The sequence below is a fragment of the Ooceraea biroi genome, chromosome 8 (assembly GCF_003672135.1).
Source record: "Ooceraea biroi isolate clonal line C1 chromosome 8, Obir_v5.4, whole genome shotgun sequence".
Lineage (NCBI taxonomy): Eukaryota > Metazoa > Arthropoda > Insecta > Hymenoptera > Formicidae > Ooceraea > Ooceraea biroi.
The window spans coordinates 15,725,203-15,742,424 of record NC_039513.1 but is presented as its reverse complement, the minus strand read 5'-3'; the positions used below and the strand labels follow the sequence as shown (position 1 = coordinate 15,742,424).

The window sequence follows — 17,222 nt, the reverse complement described above, 5'->3', positions numbered from 1 at the left end:
GCAACAACGCTGCAATATCATCGGGCTTTCCCGCTTTCACCTTCAGTGTCGTCGGATAATTGGCGGTTAAAAGCTGCAGCCTGGTCAGCAGGAATTTCCTGACGTTCTCCTCGACGACCGTCTCGAGCGCGCAGTCTATGTGCTTCAGATCGGAGACCTTGTCGGAGCGCAGCCAATGCGCGAGCTCGGCCTTTCGCATGCTGAACACCCGCAGGAAGGCTAGCAGCGTGTTGGAGATGGGCTCCGTGCCCGGCTTCAGCGGGAATTCCCCCACCGATGGCAGATATAATTTGTTCAATAGTTCTATACGCTCCTTCTGAAGAGGATCCGCCTTGCTGATGCCTAGACGAAGCTTGAAGCTGTCCTGCAAATCGCATCCTTTTAAATAATTTGTTTAAACACAGAGATTACATCGCAACTTGTGCGTCTGCTGCAAATCATAGAGTTCTCCTCGACGCTTATCTCTCTCTGGCAGAAATAATTCTAGACGCTATGCTTTCTTCAAATTTCAGTGTTAAATCTTCTCATTATTACAGATTTGATTTTATTTCCGACATTTTTCCATCAAAACGAATTTCTCGTACCTGTTTGTTATCCATGTCGACGAAGCCCGAGTGCACGAAAAAGTCGGAATTCGTCCTCGGCCCGTAACTTATGAATATTTGCTCCCCTTTTTTGAAACCCCTCAGCGCGTAGCACTCGCAACGATCAGCCGTCGCGTTGAAGTCCGTCGTGACCTGTGAAGAGACGCATTAATTGGGGGATCTATACGAGCTCAACTATAACCGTGTAGTAAACTTACCCTGCCGTCCTCGTGGTTGCACATGTCCCACATCGGGATCAAAGCATGGATCATCCGCGTGCCGTCGGAACTAGGGATTAAGTTCTGCCTCGTCATCACCGTGGAAACTGCCCAACTGAAAAATTCATTGAACATTATTAACGTTGCGTAATATATCCGTAGTTCAAACATATTGTTCAATTTTATTATTTTATATATATATAATTTTTTTATTATATATAATTTATATTTCATAATGTACAGGATGAGGCACCTAAAACAGTCCACCTGAATATCTCGGCTGTTATTGGTGATAGAAAACAATGTGTCAGACCAAACTTACATGGTTTTGAGGGACACATAATTTGTTCTAAATAGTTTTTTATTAGGTGGACGCGTAGAGGTCATATGAAGGTCAACTTCGATTTTTTAAATGGTATGTAAGAAATACGATTGTAAGTACGTCATGTTGACACACGCACACGACAATAGGCAGCACTTGCTGGATACCTTTGTCCAAGTAGCCGAAATACTTTACGCGAGGGCGCGTTGTCAGCGAGCGCTTGAGACGAGCTAGTCGCGGAAGTCGGAGCGAGCAGTCTGAGATCGATAATCAAATGAATAGGTAGTGCGAGAATCCATAACGAGCGAATCATCCTTTGTCTGTATCAAGTTCGGTATTAAATATAAGATATTGTTGGTGTTGCTAAATCACAAGTATTCTGACTATTCTCCATTCAAGCTCCCGATCCAAATCTACTCCAATAAGAAGAGATAATTTATAAGCATAATAACGGCTTATAGAGATAAAAAAAAAATATTACAGGTATGATATGTTTTTTTACGTACCATCTAGTAGAGCGTTTGAAGATGCGCACATTGATCTACGGGTCAAAATCATTCAAGGTCACTGAAGGCTAAAATTTCTAAGTGCTAGAACTTTTTCATTTCTGAATTTACGGTATTTTTAATAGCAGAGGACTCTAGGCAATATAAAAAATAATGATATCATCAACTCAGAACTTCTCGGAAAAGAAAAAATTTCTAACGGCTAGAACTTTTTCATTTCTGAATTTACGGTATTTTTAATAGCAGAGAACTCTAGGCAATATAAAAAATAATGATATCATCAACTCAGAACTCCTCTGAGAAGAAAAAAATTTTAAACTCGAGAACTTTTTCATTTCTGAATTTACGGTATTTTCAATAGCAGAGAACTCTAGGCAATATAAAAAATAATGATATCATCAACTCAGAACTTCTCGGAAAAGAAAAAATTTCTAAGGGTTAGAACTTTTTCATTTTTGAGTTTACAGTATTTTTAATAGCAGAGAACTCTAGGCAATATAAAGTAAATTATTTTCCCTTGCAGTTGGCCTTCAGTGACCTTGAATGAGTTTGACCCGTAGATCAATGTACGCATCTTCAAACGCTCTACTAGATGGTACGTAAAAAAATATATCATACCATTTAAAAAAACGAAGTTGACCTTTATGTGACCTCTACGCGTCCACCTAATAAAAAACTATTTAGAACAAATTATGTGTCTCTCGAAACCATGCAAGTTTGGTCTGACACATTTTTTTCTATCACCAATAACAGCCGAGATATTCAGGTGGCCTGTTTTAGGTGCCTCACCCTGTATATAATTTTTTTATTATATATAATTTATATTTCATAATATATATTTATAATATGTAATAAATAATATTATCTTATATAAATATATATCTAATCTTGCCCAACGACAAAAAACAATAATTTAACAATTCGAATGACGACAAACTGATTTCTTTAGATTCCTTAGATCTTCGTCAACGATCTAAGCTGAGGAGTGAAGAAAGAAGGAAGCAGAGGATGCAGGCTGACGCGAAGAATCATCAGCTCAGTCTGGAAGCGGTGATTAATTCCGCGGTGAAATCCGTTGTCCGTCAAAAGAGCCGCATTACGACGAATGCACGATGTATTTGCGAATCGCGTCGATCGCGAGGCGTGACGCGCGGCGTCGACTTTCGCCTTCGGGGCGAGATTGAGGAAGAACATTGTTAGCTCGTTGCGGACGAGCGACTGGTTTTCGGGCACGCGAGAACTTGACCCAGAATTCCGGAAACGAACGCACGGGGAAGATTCATTGCCGCGAAGATTACTGCGACGCCGCACGGCCGCGGACTTTCTCTCCCTCTGCCCGGGAGAGAAACGCGCCGTCGTTGTCCTCCTCGTCCTCCTCGTCGTCGTCATCCACGTGAGATATATCGCATGTTACTCTCGTTCGTCCGAGATTTCATCGGCCGTGCATAACAAGATCGGTGCATCGGTTCCCGACCATTGTACCGGTTGCGTGATCGAGCTCTTCCTCCTCGAATAAATGAATTCCACTAAACCGTGTCAAGCTAATAACTGAGCCTGCACGCTCATTATTCGTTGTGCTACAATCTTCGTTACTCTTAATAAATTTATTTATTATTATGCGATCTACATTGTATAATTCCAAACAGAATTAAGAAATTTTTACATTGTCTTGAATCGGTACCTTATATAAAATAGAGATCAAATATGCGAATATATTATATCACTTGGAAAAAATATTGTAACACGTAATTTTGATTTAAAACTGCATAATATATGAGAGAGAAAGAGAGAGAGACTAAAACATAATTTTATCTATATACTAATAATTTAACTATAATTTCGTGTATAAAAAGCTGTTATGCCTGAAACGAAATTCTACATAATTCTGCGTGTCAATTTATAACGTTTCCCTCGAATTCCGTCGGAAATAGCATATTGTGTAAAGCTGACGTCAGCGAAATTGATCAGCGAAAAAGTCAACGACTCTACAAAGTATTACGAGTTGATCGAGAGATAGGTCCGAGCAAGTACGCCGTCGGAGTTTCTCTGTGTGCGATATACCGCAAAATTGATACGCTGGGCGGGCAGCTATGATCTGTTATACCGCGCACAAAAATTGCGAACGAATAAAGTAGGTAGCGCACAATTACGTCGTAATAACGAGCGGAGTGAAATTTCAGCGAAGAACGCTGCTCGTAACAATCGTAAAGAGAGAATCGGGCAGATAAAAAGCTTTTATACGGTTATAAATTTTCCTAGTTAATATATTCGAACGACGGAGCGAGTGCTGCGAGGACCGGATTTGTTACAATCGCATGAAAGTTCGAATCCGTGTGAAAGTATGTGCGTCGCCTCTCGTTCGCGAGAAGCAACGCGACTCTTACAAGTTCCTCGGCTCAGGAGAGCACAAATACAGAAGCAAGTGATATCGTCGAGAGCAGCAAAGCGCGTTCTCCAGTGTTTCGCTCGAGAAGAGAATCCACCACTCCGTTGCGAATTGCTAATGCAAAGCAACTGTTTTGCAACTGTAATTGAACATCGTTGAGTCCGGTACACACGTACAGTGCTCACGATGCCATTCACATGGCAATGTTACAAAGAAGCCTATGGAAAGGTCTAATACTGTGTAAGTCACATAAGTACATATATAAAATATCGAATTTTAAAAACTTAGCTTTTTAAATTTTAAGAAGTTAATTTTGAATAACGCACGGCTTCTTCAAAAAATATGAGGATTGATATTTGTAATATGTATTCTAAGAAGAAATCAAATTAAAGAGAGACACTACACTTGAGAACTCTACATATATAGAGAAAGGATTCAAGCTCGAAATAGCTTGATAGAAGAGGAACTTGTCGTCTGGTACATGATTATGTTCCCGCGTGCCGACACGTTGAATTGGAAAGTATCGCTCGCGCGCTAATATCATCCTTGTGGGTTAAGAGAACGCGAGCTTCCATTAGATGCACGGTAACTAAGGCGATCGCTATTATTTTCAGCATGAAACGTGTCCGAGGTCGGTCGGTCCCTTCGCCTCTCGGTATAGCTCGCGCTCGCTTATCGTGTAGAAAGTGTGCATAGAGAAGATCTCACGATCTCCGATTCATCCAGCGACCTTCCCACGTGCGCTCGAGTATGCATCCATCCGCGGTGCGCTCACGATAAAGCCCATTTCAAACGATCTGCCGGTGACGAGCTCGTCACCAGATCATCTTACAAAATCAATTAAAAAATTAGATAAAAATTGTGCAAAGCTCTCTACGTACGTACAACCTTAAGGCTCCACTTCTTTTCATTTGTTCCATTAATTACCTAACAATTATCATTAAAAATTCCATTAGTTATTCAGTCAGCATCAAATGCCTTAGTTTACTGTGTCATATCAGGCGCAAACTTTCAGTCTATAAAAATGAAATATAATTGTAATATACAATTTTAACATTAAATATACATCTCTCTTTTTTATGTGTCACAGCACATAAAAATAGTCCTGAATTCCGTCACGGTTTACGGATCGTCTAGTACGGGCTTAAAGCGACGCAGTCGGTTGTCGATGCCTATCTGCACACTCTGGCGAAAGAACCGCGTCGTCATTACCGTCCTCGTCATTGTCGTTAAGTTGCCGTGTCATTCTTTTGCCGTTCATTAGCGGCGAACTCGCGACAATCGCTCCAGTCGGTCTCATCCCGCGTGTCATTAATTCCATTCAGCCGCATTATGTGTTACTCGCGAGTTACTCGTATGTAATATCCACCTGCGTAATGCGGTAATCGATAGAAACTCCCTGCGAGAAATAACGGATTTACACGCGAGCTCCTCGGAGAAGCGGTGGATTTCGTTATAAGATCGACTTGAGGTTTCCTGCGCGCTCGCGTGATCTCTTCAATCTCTGTCACGTAACGACAATCTCAGCTCAGAAAAAAGAAAAATCAATGATACATGCTTTAGCAATTCGCTATTTTAACGAATAATAACACAAGGACACAAATATGTAGGGAACATGGATAAATGCCGAAGAGAAACAAAAGTGATAATGACTGTCATTAAACCGCCGACTATTAACGTTGAGCTTCTGGTACTAAAGACACTGTTTACGCAAAATGTAGGATAATACGTCACGAAAAATTATTCTCGAGAAATTATTATATTATAAAATGCGTTCAATTTCTTTGGATAAACGTTTCACTTCGAAATGGAGAGAAAGGAGGAGAGAAATCACGAGAGTTAGCCACGTAAATTACGCGTAAAAAGATAGTTTGCATAGTCGCGTGGGTTACCGTTGATTACGCGAAAACGACTGACACGATTTTCTTTCCTTCTGCCGATCGTAATTTCATGTATATGTATAATATATATATATATGTATATGCAACGTTATAGAAATACTTAATGTAACACGCGGCGTTGCGGAACAAAAAAATATATAAAATCTTGCCCACTGTTCACGCTACTTCTTGGCTTTCGGGCCATAATATGGTCTCACTTCGCCAGCTATACTGTGTAATCAACGTTAATGCAATATTTTCAATGGATAACAATATAAAAGATAATAAGCAGCATTATACTTTCGCAGGTATTGGCGCAATTCACATAGTTCAATGTCGTGTTTTCAAGCATGAGGAAACGCGAACGTGAACGTTAACGAACAGTGAGCCAGCTGAGATCCCACGAATGCAAGTTCCATCGCAATTAAAGGTCCGCTGCGACAGACCTACGCGGCATTTGCGTTAACAGGGTTCTCGCTTCGAGTCCCCTAACGACTTCCTCCTTCCCGCGTAAACCGCGCGATGCGGTCGTGCTACCAGGGATTCCGAATAACCAATACGCGTATAAAATCGCGATCTCGGTACATAAATTAGCAGCCCGTGGATTCTCGATGCGAATCGATGAGAATCCAGCATCACCGCGTAATTACATCTCTATATGCCGGCCATTCATCACATGAGAAGCACGTATCCTCGCATTCTTGCACAATTTTAAGCTCTCTCGCAAGGTATGTACACTCTACGAGAAAACTTAACTTGTACGACGGATAGTTAAAAAGTATACGTTTAATGCAATTTTATTTGTAAAATGTACAGAGCTTCATTAAGCTCTATGACCACGTATTTCTTTAATAGATATATAAAAGCACGCAGAGAAAAGATGACAGAGAAATATGTAATTCTCTCAACATTCTCCTTTAATTTTTGCATTTTGAGATATATGTAACCGATATCTCTTATGTAGCTAAATTAAAAAAAAAATGTTTATTATATAACATAGATCTCTTATATAGCTGAACACGTGCTATTTAATATTCTGTCCAGAACACGCTGCTTTCTCCAGCATCACCTCTTTCGCCTCCCGTGATGCGTTGAAGACGCGCGGCCACGACGTTTAAGGCGGAACATCTTGCAGCACGTTTCCCGATTTGGATGGCATTACGTGGGCAAGTGTGCGGCGCTTCCTCGCGGATCGTGTTATCCGTCGATCGCGTCTGGGCAGTCACCAGATTCGTCTTCTCTCGTCTGGGGAAACATCCCGTCCGTCGTAAGCGGACGCTACGGAGTAGCAGCGGTGGAAGATTCGCGGCGGAGGAACTCCGCTCCGCTCGTGAGTTTCACCGACTTACTTAGGAGCGCGCGCGGAGAAAAGCACCGTCAGTCCGCAAGGGCGATTCGACGAGAGCGCAAATAGAAGCGAGCGCGAAAGTTTCTAACGCGAGACACGCAAGGCTCTCGGCTCTCCCTCGAAAGCCAAAACGAAAATGGAGAACGCGTTCGCCGATCGCGACAGCCGAGAGAGAATTTCTCTGGCTCGGGAATAGGAGGAGAGTTCATCGAGCGAGAGGGTAGAAAAGGGTGCGAGACGGTCAAGAGAGGATTTTCCCAAGGAAAAACAACATCGCTGGCAAATAGGAGTGATATCTGACTAGAGCAACGTAGAAGGTAGCATACGATGAATTGAAACAGCGGGATACGTGCGGTATTAATTAACTGGCAACTAAATATCTTGTGCTAAATTAGCTAGCAGTGCAAACGCTCGCTCCATCGGTCCAACGATTGCTCTCGTGCGATCCTGTTAATTCTGGCATTGCATTCGGCAAATCGGAGATTAAGTGCACGCTCGTCTGCATGGTTCTTAAGGAGATCTTGGGTTTGTGCAACAGGAAGAACGCGATCTTCGTTATTCTGTGCGCGGCGGTCATCTACGTTCACCTGATCAGCGAGGACGAGGAGGCAAAGTGTCGCCGCGGAAGAGGGTCGCGGTGTCGCGAGGACGAGGAGGCATCGAGGTTCCTGATCGCGCTGCAACTATGCGGAAGGCGGTCCCCGTGCTCGTACTGATCGCGTTCGCGTGTGACTTCTCAGCGCGCGACGTTCTGGTCGACGGCAATCCCGCCAGGAAGCCGGAAGCTGCGGTACGGAGCGACGACTATGAGCATCAGGTAACCGCGACAAGCGTTTGTCTTCGATCCGATGAGCTCCAGTGGGATTCTCTCGGTGCATTACGGCATTCCTGAACATTATTCGTGCAATAAGTGGGACGTCATGCGTGTAAAGATCTCCCGTCTACCCTCAAATCGAGGATTCGAAGACGCGTGATCGAAAAATTAGCAAACAAAAGGAGGGAAGAAGTTAACTTGTCGTGGTTTAATATTTTATATGATATTAATAGTTCTACCATAACTTAATTATTCTTATCACGCCGCTCGGAGAAGGATGATAAAAAGATCGTAAAATCTGAATTGCGATAAATGAAGAAGGATGAAAATTTAATGTGCAATATTAATATTTACCGCAACATACTTTTTATAGACGTGAGAATCTTTTCTCATGTGTATAAAACTAATGAAAGGAAGTGATTTATAATATATGTACGATAGGTATCGCACGAAGGGGGAGTATATTACGTTAGAAAATAATCCATTGAACGTCATTATCGAGGACTTTACGGATGTAATTAGCGCGAGAAGGTTTTTTTGATGGTAAATTTCACGGTTTAGGCGCGAGAAAGTCAATGACCGTATCGATCATGGAGCCGAAAGTAGTTGCCCCGACTCTTTTTCAACCGGTTCTGATTTTTTGCGTAAACTAGTACATTGCGAAATTTTGTGACATTTCTGCAGCGAGAACATTCGTCACACGGTATCTCCGAATGATTCTGAATCGCGGACAGGAATATATGTACATGTGCGTGTATATCACCCAATCTCTCTCTCTCTCGATTGCGGAATGATCATGACGTTCGCTCGACTGACAGGTCCGGCAAAGCTCCACCGTAATTCCGTTTGTTAGGCGTTATTAAACTCAAGTGATTCAAATTAGCCACGGGACGTAAGAATTTACTTTAATTCCGTCCGCAGTCTTCGTGCTGAAAAATTGTTCTTGCGTCGCTTCTTTCACTTGAAATTAACTTTTCGGTTTCTCGCAACGCTGGAATTATCCAGCGTCGAAATGAGCATCGCGCCTTTCGATCTACGGTCTGTAATTCAGGGAAAGTTCCCGATCCCGCTGCAATAGATATACATCTGCTTGTGTTCTCGCAATTGCCGTTGTGTGCTACGACGTTATCGGAATTGAACGGCGAGGCTGCTCTGTCGGAACGTTATTTCTCCCATAATTTTTCGTCGATGCGCCTGGCCGCGGGATCGACGCGCCGCGACGAGAAAACTCACGTAAACCACGAGAGAAAGAGAAAGCTGGCACCGCGCGCGGAAAGTTCGAGACTTTACGATCGTTTTGTCGCATATTTCGCTGTATCACCAATGCTGACAAAAGATATCAAGAATACAAATAAAATCTAGCGCGGACATCCCTTAAACAGAGAAGCTTCGTAGCAAGTTCCTTAAAAAGACCGAAACTAATACGTAATCACTACCTTGTTAATGCAGTTAAGCAAAAAGAGTAAAGAGATTAATGAATCATTCTCAATTAATACTACAAAATATTGTTAAACTTTCCAAGTAATTGCAGCCTACGTATGATTAAAAAATTTCCAAAAAACGCGTGATTGCGATGACATTATTCTATCCATAAAATCCTATAATTTTACGTTTCATTATTATAAAAGGTAATGATTAATCAAAGAGCAATGTGGTTTTTATGTCGGACCCGAGGATGTGAAAGACCTCACGTCCGCTGAGAATTGAAGTAAAACAAACGCGGGATGTTAAATAAACGCACAGAACGCGGTTCGCGCTCGAATGAAAAGAACGTTGAAAAGTTGCACGACAGATCGGAAGCGAAAGATTGTAACTCAAGCGGCGATAGCAGGAACGCGTGTCCATGGTCTGAAAGTGAACTCGCGGGGCGAATATCATTTCTTGAATCGAAACAGTCCGCTGATTCATTTAATGACGCTTAATGATCACGCTTGAAAGATTAAGCCGAGATGAGGTACATGCTGCAACCGTAACGTGTTCACCGTGGAAAACGATAAATCCTGAATCAAATAAAGGTAGCCCCTTCTCTTGGATCATCAGCGAGCTGATAAACGAGGTGCGGGTAATCACGTAAGATGAATTCCGCTCGATTCGCGAGAGAATAATTGTGAATAACGCGGTGTTCCCACGTGGCTCGCGAATACACGCGTTGGACCGCGTGGAAAAATGGGAACGCGCTTACGCGGCGTCTTTTTCACGACGAGAAAGCGAAGTGAAAATCACTCGCGAAAGCACGCAGCCTCTGCCACTTTGCATTAATGCACAGTTACGAAATGCTTTAATATATAATAATATAACGATAACGAGTCAATTGGATGGACGTCTCCTTACGAAAGATAAATTGCCTCCACGAATAGATTTGCTCAGATCGGTCGAACGTTATTTGCATCTGAAGCGGCGCCTTTAACTTTAAGAGCGTAATGAGATATTTCGACGATGAAGAATTTTATCTTGCGTGCTTGCAATAATAAATGAGTGTAATCCTAAATAGTTACAAATATTCATATTAAATAAATTAAGAAAATTACTAAAAATAAATTAATACATACAAATGCATATCGAGATTATGTTTGTAAAAAGATAACATTATTTTACTTGCCGTAAGTGAGATAAATAAATCAAATGAATAACAATTAATCTTGCGTGATATCTATAACAAATTAATTTCAATGGAAATCGCTCGTTTCACCGAAATGAGAACGGAAAAACTTCTTCTAACGGTGATTCGCACGCAGCTCCCTATTTCGCACATTCTCACGCGCGCGCGTCCGGCTTGCGAAAGTAAAAGCGAGAAATCGCCGAATCTCCTTGCACTGTTTGCCGCTTGAGGAAGATCCCGGCGAATAATCGAGAGATACGTGAGCGAGAGATCCAGTGCTCGCGACGCGTACTTCCGCGGCCGTTAACCAGCGCAACGCATCGCGGTTTTCAACAATTTCCAATGAAAACGTCAAATACAAAGATAAAAATATCTCAATGTCGTTGAGCGAGCGCCCTTTCAATCTGAGAATTTCGTTTTGAACGACAACAAATCATGGTAATTTGTTCTTCTTTTATTCTGGTTTATCTTGGTTGAATATCAGTTCGCAATGTATGCAAATATTCCGTGACGATGTTTATAAAAGAGCACTGCGATCATCTCAATACTTTCTATCGTCATGGTCGTTGCCCTTTACTGTTATTCACGATCGCACGCTTGGTTTAACATCGATTTCCTGCATGATTTGCAAAGAATCGCAATCCGTCGAAGTTTATTCTCGCAGGCGGTTTCAATAAAATAGCAAACGTTGTGCGGTTGATTTTATCTCAAGAAATTTAATCTCATGGAATAAACGAATTGATTCCTCAAATCATAATTGAATAGGTACTAACTAAGAAATCAGAACAGTTTTCCGATACCAAATAATTACTAAATTAAACGCTGTTTATACTGTAATATTAAAAATCAGTAATCTATGATCTCTCTCTCTCTGCAAAACAATAAATTATTTACATAAAATAATTCTATAACGTATTTTTCTCTTTGATGAAAAATATTGCTTGCAATTGATAACAGAATTATTAATACAAGAACATTGAAAAACTCCTGATTCTTTCAGACGGACTCACGTGGACAGTTCGACGACGCGGAAGCACCGCGGAGATCCATAGAAGATCGCGGCCGATCAAATGAACCCATAGGCAAATGGAGAAGCAACGGCGAGGCTCTCGAGCCGAAGTGGCGCGACGGCGACTCCGTGCCCCTGCTGCCGTTCTCACATTACCGGTCCTACTCGAGGGACGACGAGGCTGACGACGCCGAGCACGAGGACTATCCGGCGACGAGTCGTCGACCGTCCAAGTATCGTTATTCAATCGATCAACCGAATCGCTCGCGAGGAAGTCCGGGCAGGCGTGCTCCGGCTTACGACTACGACTACGACTACGACGTGACGTCCCGAGATCGCGACTTCGACGACCGCGATCATGATTATCCGCGCAGGAGACCTCGTCCGCACGGTTCGACGATTTACGAGGAAACGCTCGAGAACGCGGCGAGCAGCGACGGGAAACGAGGCCGTAACATCGTTGACGCTTCACCGAGCGACCAGCAGGCCACCTCGAGGTACCATGAGGCCTTCCAGGCTCGTCCCAACGAGTACGCGCAGGAGTTCAATGATGAAGAATACCTGAAGCCACGCCCGAGGAAGAGGAGACCACCACAGAACTACGAATTCGCTCTGGCGAACGCAGCCTCTACCGAGGGAGACGAGGCTCTGAGAGATCCTTCTGAATCTTCGTCACAGCTGACGAGCGGGAATCCACCGGTGACCACGCAACCATCCGACAACAACGCGCTCGAGCTGAAGATGCTGTTGAAGATGCAACAGGAGGAAGGCTCAAGCCTGTCGGAGATCCTGCAGCGCAGGAATCTCACCCTGAGCGACCTATTGGAAGGAAAGGCTGACGTGATCAACGCTCTCAAGGCGAGAATCACCGATTCCGAGTCCGAGGAGTACATCGAGGAGATGTCAAGAGTGATGTCCAACTCGCTGATGAAGATCGCTTCGACCACAACACCGCCCACCGAATCCGCGCAGACATCTATGAGCACGACGACATCCGTAGCGACTTCGAGTGCGCTGGATAACTCGGTATCTGAAACGACGCCTGCTTCGAATGAACTGAAGAGTCATGATACAATTTCCTCGAATAATGCAAGTCGAATTGTTAAGAAAGAATTAGAAGACGTCGAGGGAGCGACGCAACCCGTGCACGACTCCTCATGGCTGAAGGCGACCACGTCCGCGATCGTCTCGACATTGATCACCACCACGTCGACGTCCTCGCCAGTCGCGGTGAACTCCATGGAGTACTTCCTGAACGATGACGGCAACGCGGAATCGACGAGCGATCAACGCAGCGCGGCGAGACTCGAGAATCTCGACGAGGACGAGATCATGGAGTTCTCGGACTTCATGGACTTCAAGAAGGGAAAAAGCCAAGCTGCGCCGGTCTTGCTGAGCTTGTCAAGCGGAAAAGTCACGTCGCAGCAGACCTCGCCTCGAGACATCGTGTCCACTTTGAGCATCGAGCACATCCTCCATCCCACGGAGCGAATCAAGCTGATGAAACACTCCCAGGATAATCGCGACACTGCCGAGGATGGCGAAGAAGCGATTCAGGGTGAAGCTCGATCTGCTCTTCTCGACGAGACATCTATGGAGGACTACAACGCGTTCATCGAAGCAGAATATCAGAACGATGCACCGATCGATATCCCCGAAGAAGACAGAAGGCAAAGCGAGGAGATAAAATATGATCCGAGTAAAACTGGCACTCTCGTGAGTTCAACTGAGAAACAACGGATCGCGAATCCTGCTGATGATCGGAGAGGATCGTACGACAAGAATCACTCGACCGAGTATCACCAGGTGAACCAATCAATGGAGAGGATTCGGATGTTGGAGAACCATCGAGGTACGAACGGCAGACGTTACGAAGAAGTCGTGTCCGAGATCGAACCGGAAGCGCGGGCGGAGATCTTCGAGCTGTTCGCGTCTGGTTCGGCCGGCAAGCGATTGGAGCGGCTCTTGAAATCGAGAAACATGAGCGTGGAAGAATTGATAGCCCTGCGCCAGAGAGGTTCCAGTAAAGTCCACTTGACAGAAGTGTCACGATTGCAGGTAGCCGATCCGAAAAACCTGCAAGCCTCGAAGACCTCCGATGTAAATAATAAAAAGATTGTCTCAGCCACGAGTAACTCCAATAACGAAAACGATTCAGAAGAGGAAAACAAGAAGAATCAGTTTAGACAGGACATCATAAGTTATCTGCACGACCCGTTGTTCGATCGCGATCTGGAGAACACGTCGCTATCGAGATTGCTGGACCTTGTTGAGCGCGACAGGAACACGTCGAGGGAAATAACATTCCAGAAAGAGGATCAAAAAGGTACCTCGAGCACCGACGAGCACGGTGAACTGGAGAGCCCCCGTCACGCGATTGAGATTGTCGATCTACTGACAACGTTCGGTTCCCTGCCTTTCGCGGAAGACGTGCGGCGACAATTCGGAATCGAGTTCGGCAACGAGGCGAAAGCGGAGCCTCCGATAGACAATAATAACGCGAACGTAAGGTTGATCGGCGACGAAGAGAACATCGTTCGATCGGACAACACGTCTGACGAGTTCCACGCTGGATACGTGGAGGAGATTGTCAGGAAGGAGCCGAACGTTGTGAGAACGATCCACAGCGAAACGAGGAATGATGCGGAAGAGAACAAGACCCTGTCGAGGGTGAAGCCAAGCATAATAGCGAGCGGCGTGATCCTGGGCGTGACGATCGTCGTGTTCCTGGCGATCTTCGCCGTGTGCAGAATTCGACAGAAGCAGAGGTACACGTACAGAAACACGTTCTCGCGCACGGTATTCCAGAGCTCGATCGCGGCGGCGAGGAAGCTGTCGAACTCGAGCAGCCTAAGCGCCGTAATGGTCAACGTCGCCGCAACGTCGACGACTAGGCGACCCGAGAGAACGGAGATGCAGGAGACCGTCGAGGAGTTTGATAGCAAGAGCGACATGGACAACGACTCGTTGGACGCGAACGATAGCTGGGAGACGATACCCGATTACGCGAAGTGATTACTCGCCGCCGGCGCAGTTGTAAGAGAAGTCTATCAATTAGGAGTGCAAAAGGTGCGTCGCGTTTGTTAAGTAAAGGTGCAGAAAAATTGCATGAATTTTCGCGAATTAAATCGTCGCGTTGAATTTTTGATAATTTTGACCGTTCAATAATTAGTACTTTTTCTGAATCTCTTTTCTAAAATATTCGTTATTTAAAATAAAATTTGATGAAGGAGTGACGGATCTTTTGTACTATAATCTGCTAGAAAACTGCCAGTATTTTTCCATATGATTATCAAAGCCCACAGGCTCAGGCCCACAGTGTCCCTAACGAGCACTGTGGCACGCTAATGTTGATCGTTAAGTTAATCGCTTATTTTTCCGGGGAGAGAGTAAAGTAGTTTCGCAATGTATATAAGTATTTTTTCTAAATTGCGATTGTCGACGAGTCAGAATTATGACAGAAAATTTGTAATAAAAATATGTAATCAAACTGTTCTTTTTATCGTCTCTAGACGTTCAATCGTAATTCAGTATCTAATGCGACTTCGTTAAATTGATAAACAGAAGCCTTGCCTATAAAAGTGCTTCAAACTTCCATATAACGTAAGATTGTATTTATTTATAGGTTTATGCGCGTACGTCATGTATAAATTGTATTTTATATAAAATTTTAAACTTTATCTCGATATCTTATACTTGTGATTATTCTTAATTAATCCTAACTAAGACGATACGAGCACACTGTTTACTCACCAGTATCTCTCGTAGGTGAAAACATCCCTGAGTGCCGCCGAGACGGCGTTATTGTTGTTCTGGAACAATCTACTGAAGTAGGAATACTGCCTCGCGATGTTCCGACATTGCTTCAATGCAACTTCTGCGCACATAAAATAGATAAATCTAAGAATCAAAATACTCGAATTCGATTAAAAAATATTAAGTCCGACAAAAATAATTTCTCGACGTACCTAGCGTGGGACTGCCCTTGAGTTCGATCATGTCGTTGGTCTTCATGTACAAAACCGTATTGTAACTGCTTGGCAGCATATCCAGGTAGGGCTTCCACGTGGAGTTCTCCTTGAATCTCTCTATGAGGAGCGCTATCGCCAATGCCACTTGCGGCATGTGCTGCACCAGCGGATCATTTTGCAGAACGGCCAACTCCGGCGCCGCGGTGCACGTGCTGAAGATGAGCGCCCGCGGTATCTCCAGGATCAGCTGGTTCTCGGTGAAGTCCGCCTCCGCCTTCAGTCCCATATCGCAACCTGGGAACTCGGCGATGCTCACGCCGTCCATGCGCACGCCGTTCTCCACGAGCCAATTCGTGAACTGTTCAATCCCCTGGGATCGCTCGCACGACTCCGTCTTCATCTCCTCCAGGCGTTTAACCTTCAGCAGAACTTCCGATATATCCAAGTAGTTGTTCCATAATTGCGTCACGTACGCCGGATTGCTGCTCACTGCAAATAATGATGGAAAACCGGCGCGTTAGAGCGAGTGATCCCCCTCGACGGCAGCTGGAGAAGTTAATAAAAAGCCATACATGTCGGGACGAGGAATGGGATGATGCTGTGTGAAGGACAAGGGATTCTTGACATGCATTTATTTTCCCAGATTTAGAGGCTCAAGAGAGCCTAATCGTGCATCTGTTCCTCATCTGTGCATCAAAAGTTAGCTGACAAATGCTTCCGATCCCACCAATGTGCAACAGGGATAACACACAAGATAATGACACAAAAGAAATGCTTAGCGTGCATGTACTCGATCTTTTTCCTGGACTTGAAGGTTCTCTAGTTCATTCATCGGTGAATTATTAACAAGTGACACTTGACCTTTTGGGTCCTAATGATCACACATGTGCAGGGAAGAAGCATGGAACAGTAAAAGTACAAGGGAACCTTGACGAGCGTTTGCTCGAACCGTTTTCGAGATTTCAAGCTCCAATATTGAGAATCTAATTATACATAGAACATCGACTGTTTATTGGCAAACGCTTCGCTCGCTTGCCGAGCTTGGAGGTTCTGCCTCGGATGACGGCAAAGGGTGACGATTACTCACGATGAAAGAGTTTCTTGCATAGGGCGTTAAGCTCGTGCCTCTTCGCCGCAGATATTTGCCGCTGCTGCGGTGACGAGCCGTGCTGTTTACCCTTGGACGATGCCTTCTTCCTGCCCATTTTTGTCTACTATCTCACGGCGCTCTCGTGGCTCCCCGTCGCATTCAGATACATTATAATGCGTAACGCGCGGCGCCCACGACGACTGGCAAGAATAAACACTTTTCACTGGAACGAAAATAGCACGCACGGACCACCCGTCGCAGTCGCCGTCGTTCGGCTAGGCGCTCGCGAGCCATTAACCTTAAAGCGGGAGAGGAACGAGTCGTCGCTCGGACGCACGCGACATAACCTCGAAACGCCGAGGCGCAGACCTACGCCTACCCTACCGTCGCGATTCTTCCCATCTCGACTCCCCGCGCTCTATTGATTTTCGATTTCTGCCGGGGGTCACCTACTTTCGTGACTGGGTCTAACTTCGCAGCTGGATCGCACTCGAT

At 44.5% G+C, this 17,222-nt stretch overlaps 2 protein-coding genes across 2 annotated transcripts in view; one reads left to right on the top strand and one right to left on the bottom strand.

The window, feature by feature from the left end:
- Window positions 1-17,222, bottom strand: part of LOC105280058 (histone-lysine N-methyltransferase setd3) — an 18,885-nt gene extending 1,663 nt beyond the window's left edge. The window contains exons 1-6 of the mRNA XM_011340242.3: window positions 16,725-17,222; window positions 15,635-16,126; window positions 15,420-15,543; window positions 803-917; window positions 585-737; window positions 41-364 (exon numbers count right to left, since the gene is read on the bottom strand). Coding sequence (XP_011338544.1) covers window positions 41-364; window positions 585-737; window positions 803-917; window positions 15,420-15,543; window positions 15,635-16,126; window positions 16,725-16,842 — 1,326 coding nt within the window. The 5' untranslated portion in view covers window positions 16,843-17,222. The remainder of the gene's footprint in view (window positions 1-40; window positions 365-584; window positions 738-802; window positions 918-15,419; window positions 15,544-15,634; window positions 16,127-16,724) is intronic.
- Window positions 3,424-15,357, top strand: LOC105280044. The gene is made up of 2 exons (XM_011340223.3): window positions 3,424-8,061; window positions 11,658-15,357. Exons 1-2 carry the CDS (start codon window positions 7,930-7,932, stop codon window positions 14,679-14,681), a joined length of 3,156 nt encoding a protein of 1,051 aa, XP_011338525.1. The 5' UTR covers window positions 3,424-7,929; the 3' UTR covers window positions 14,682-15,357.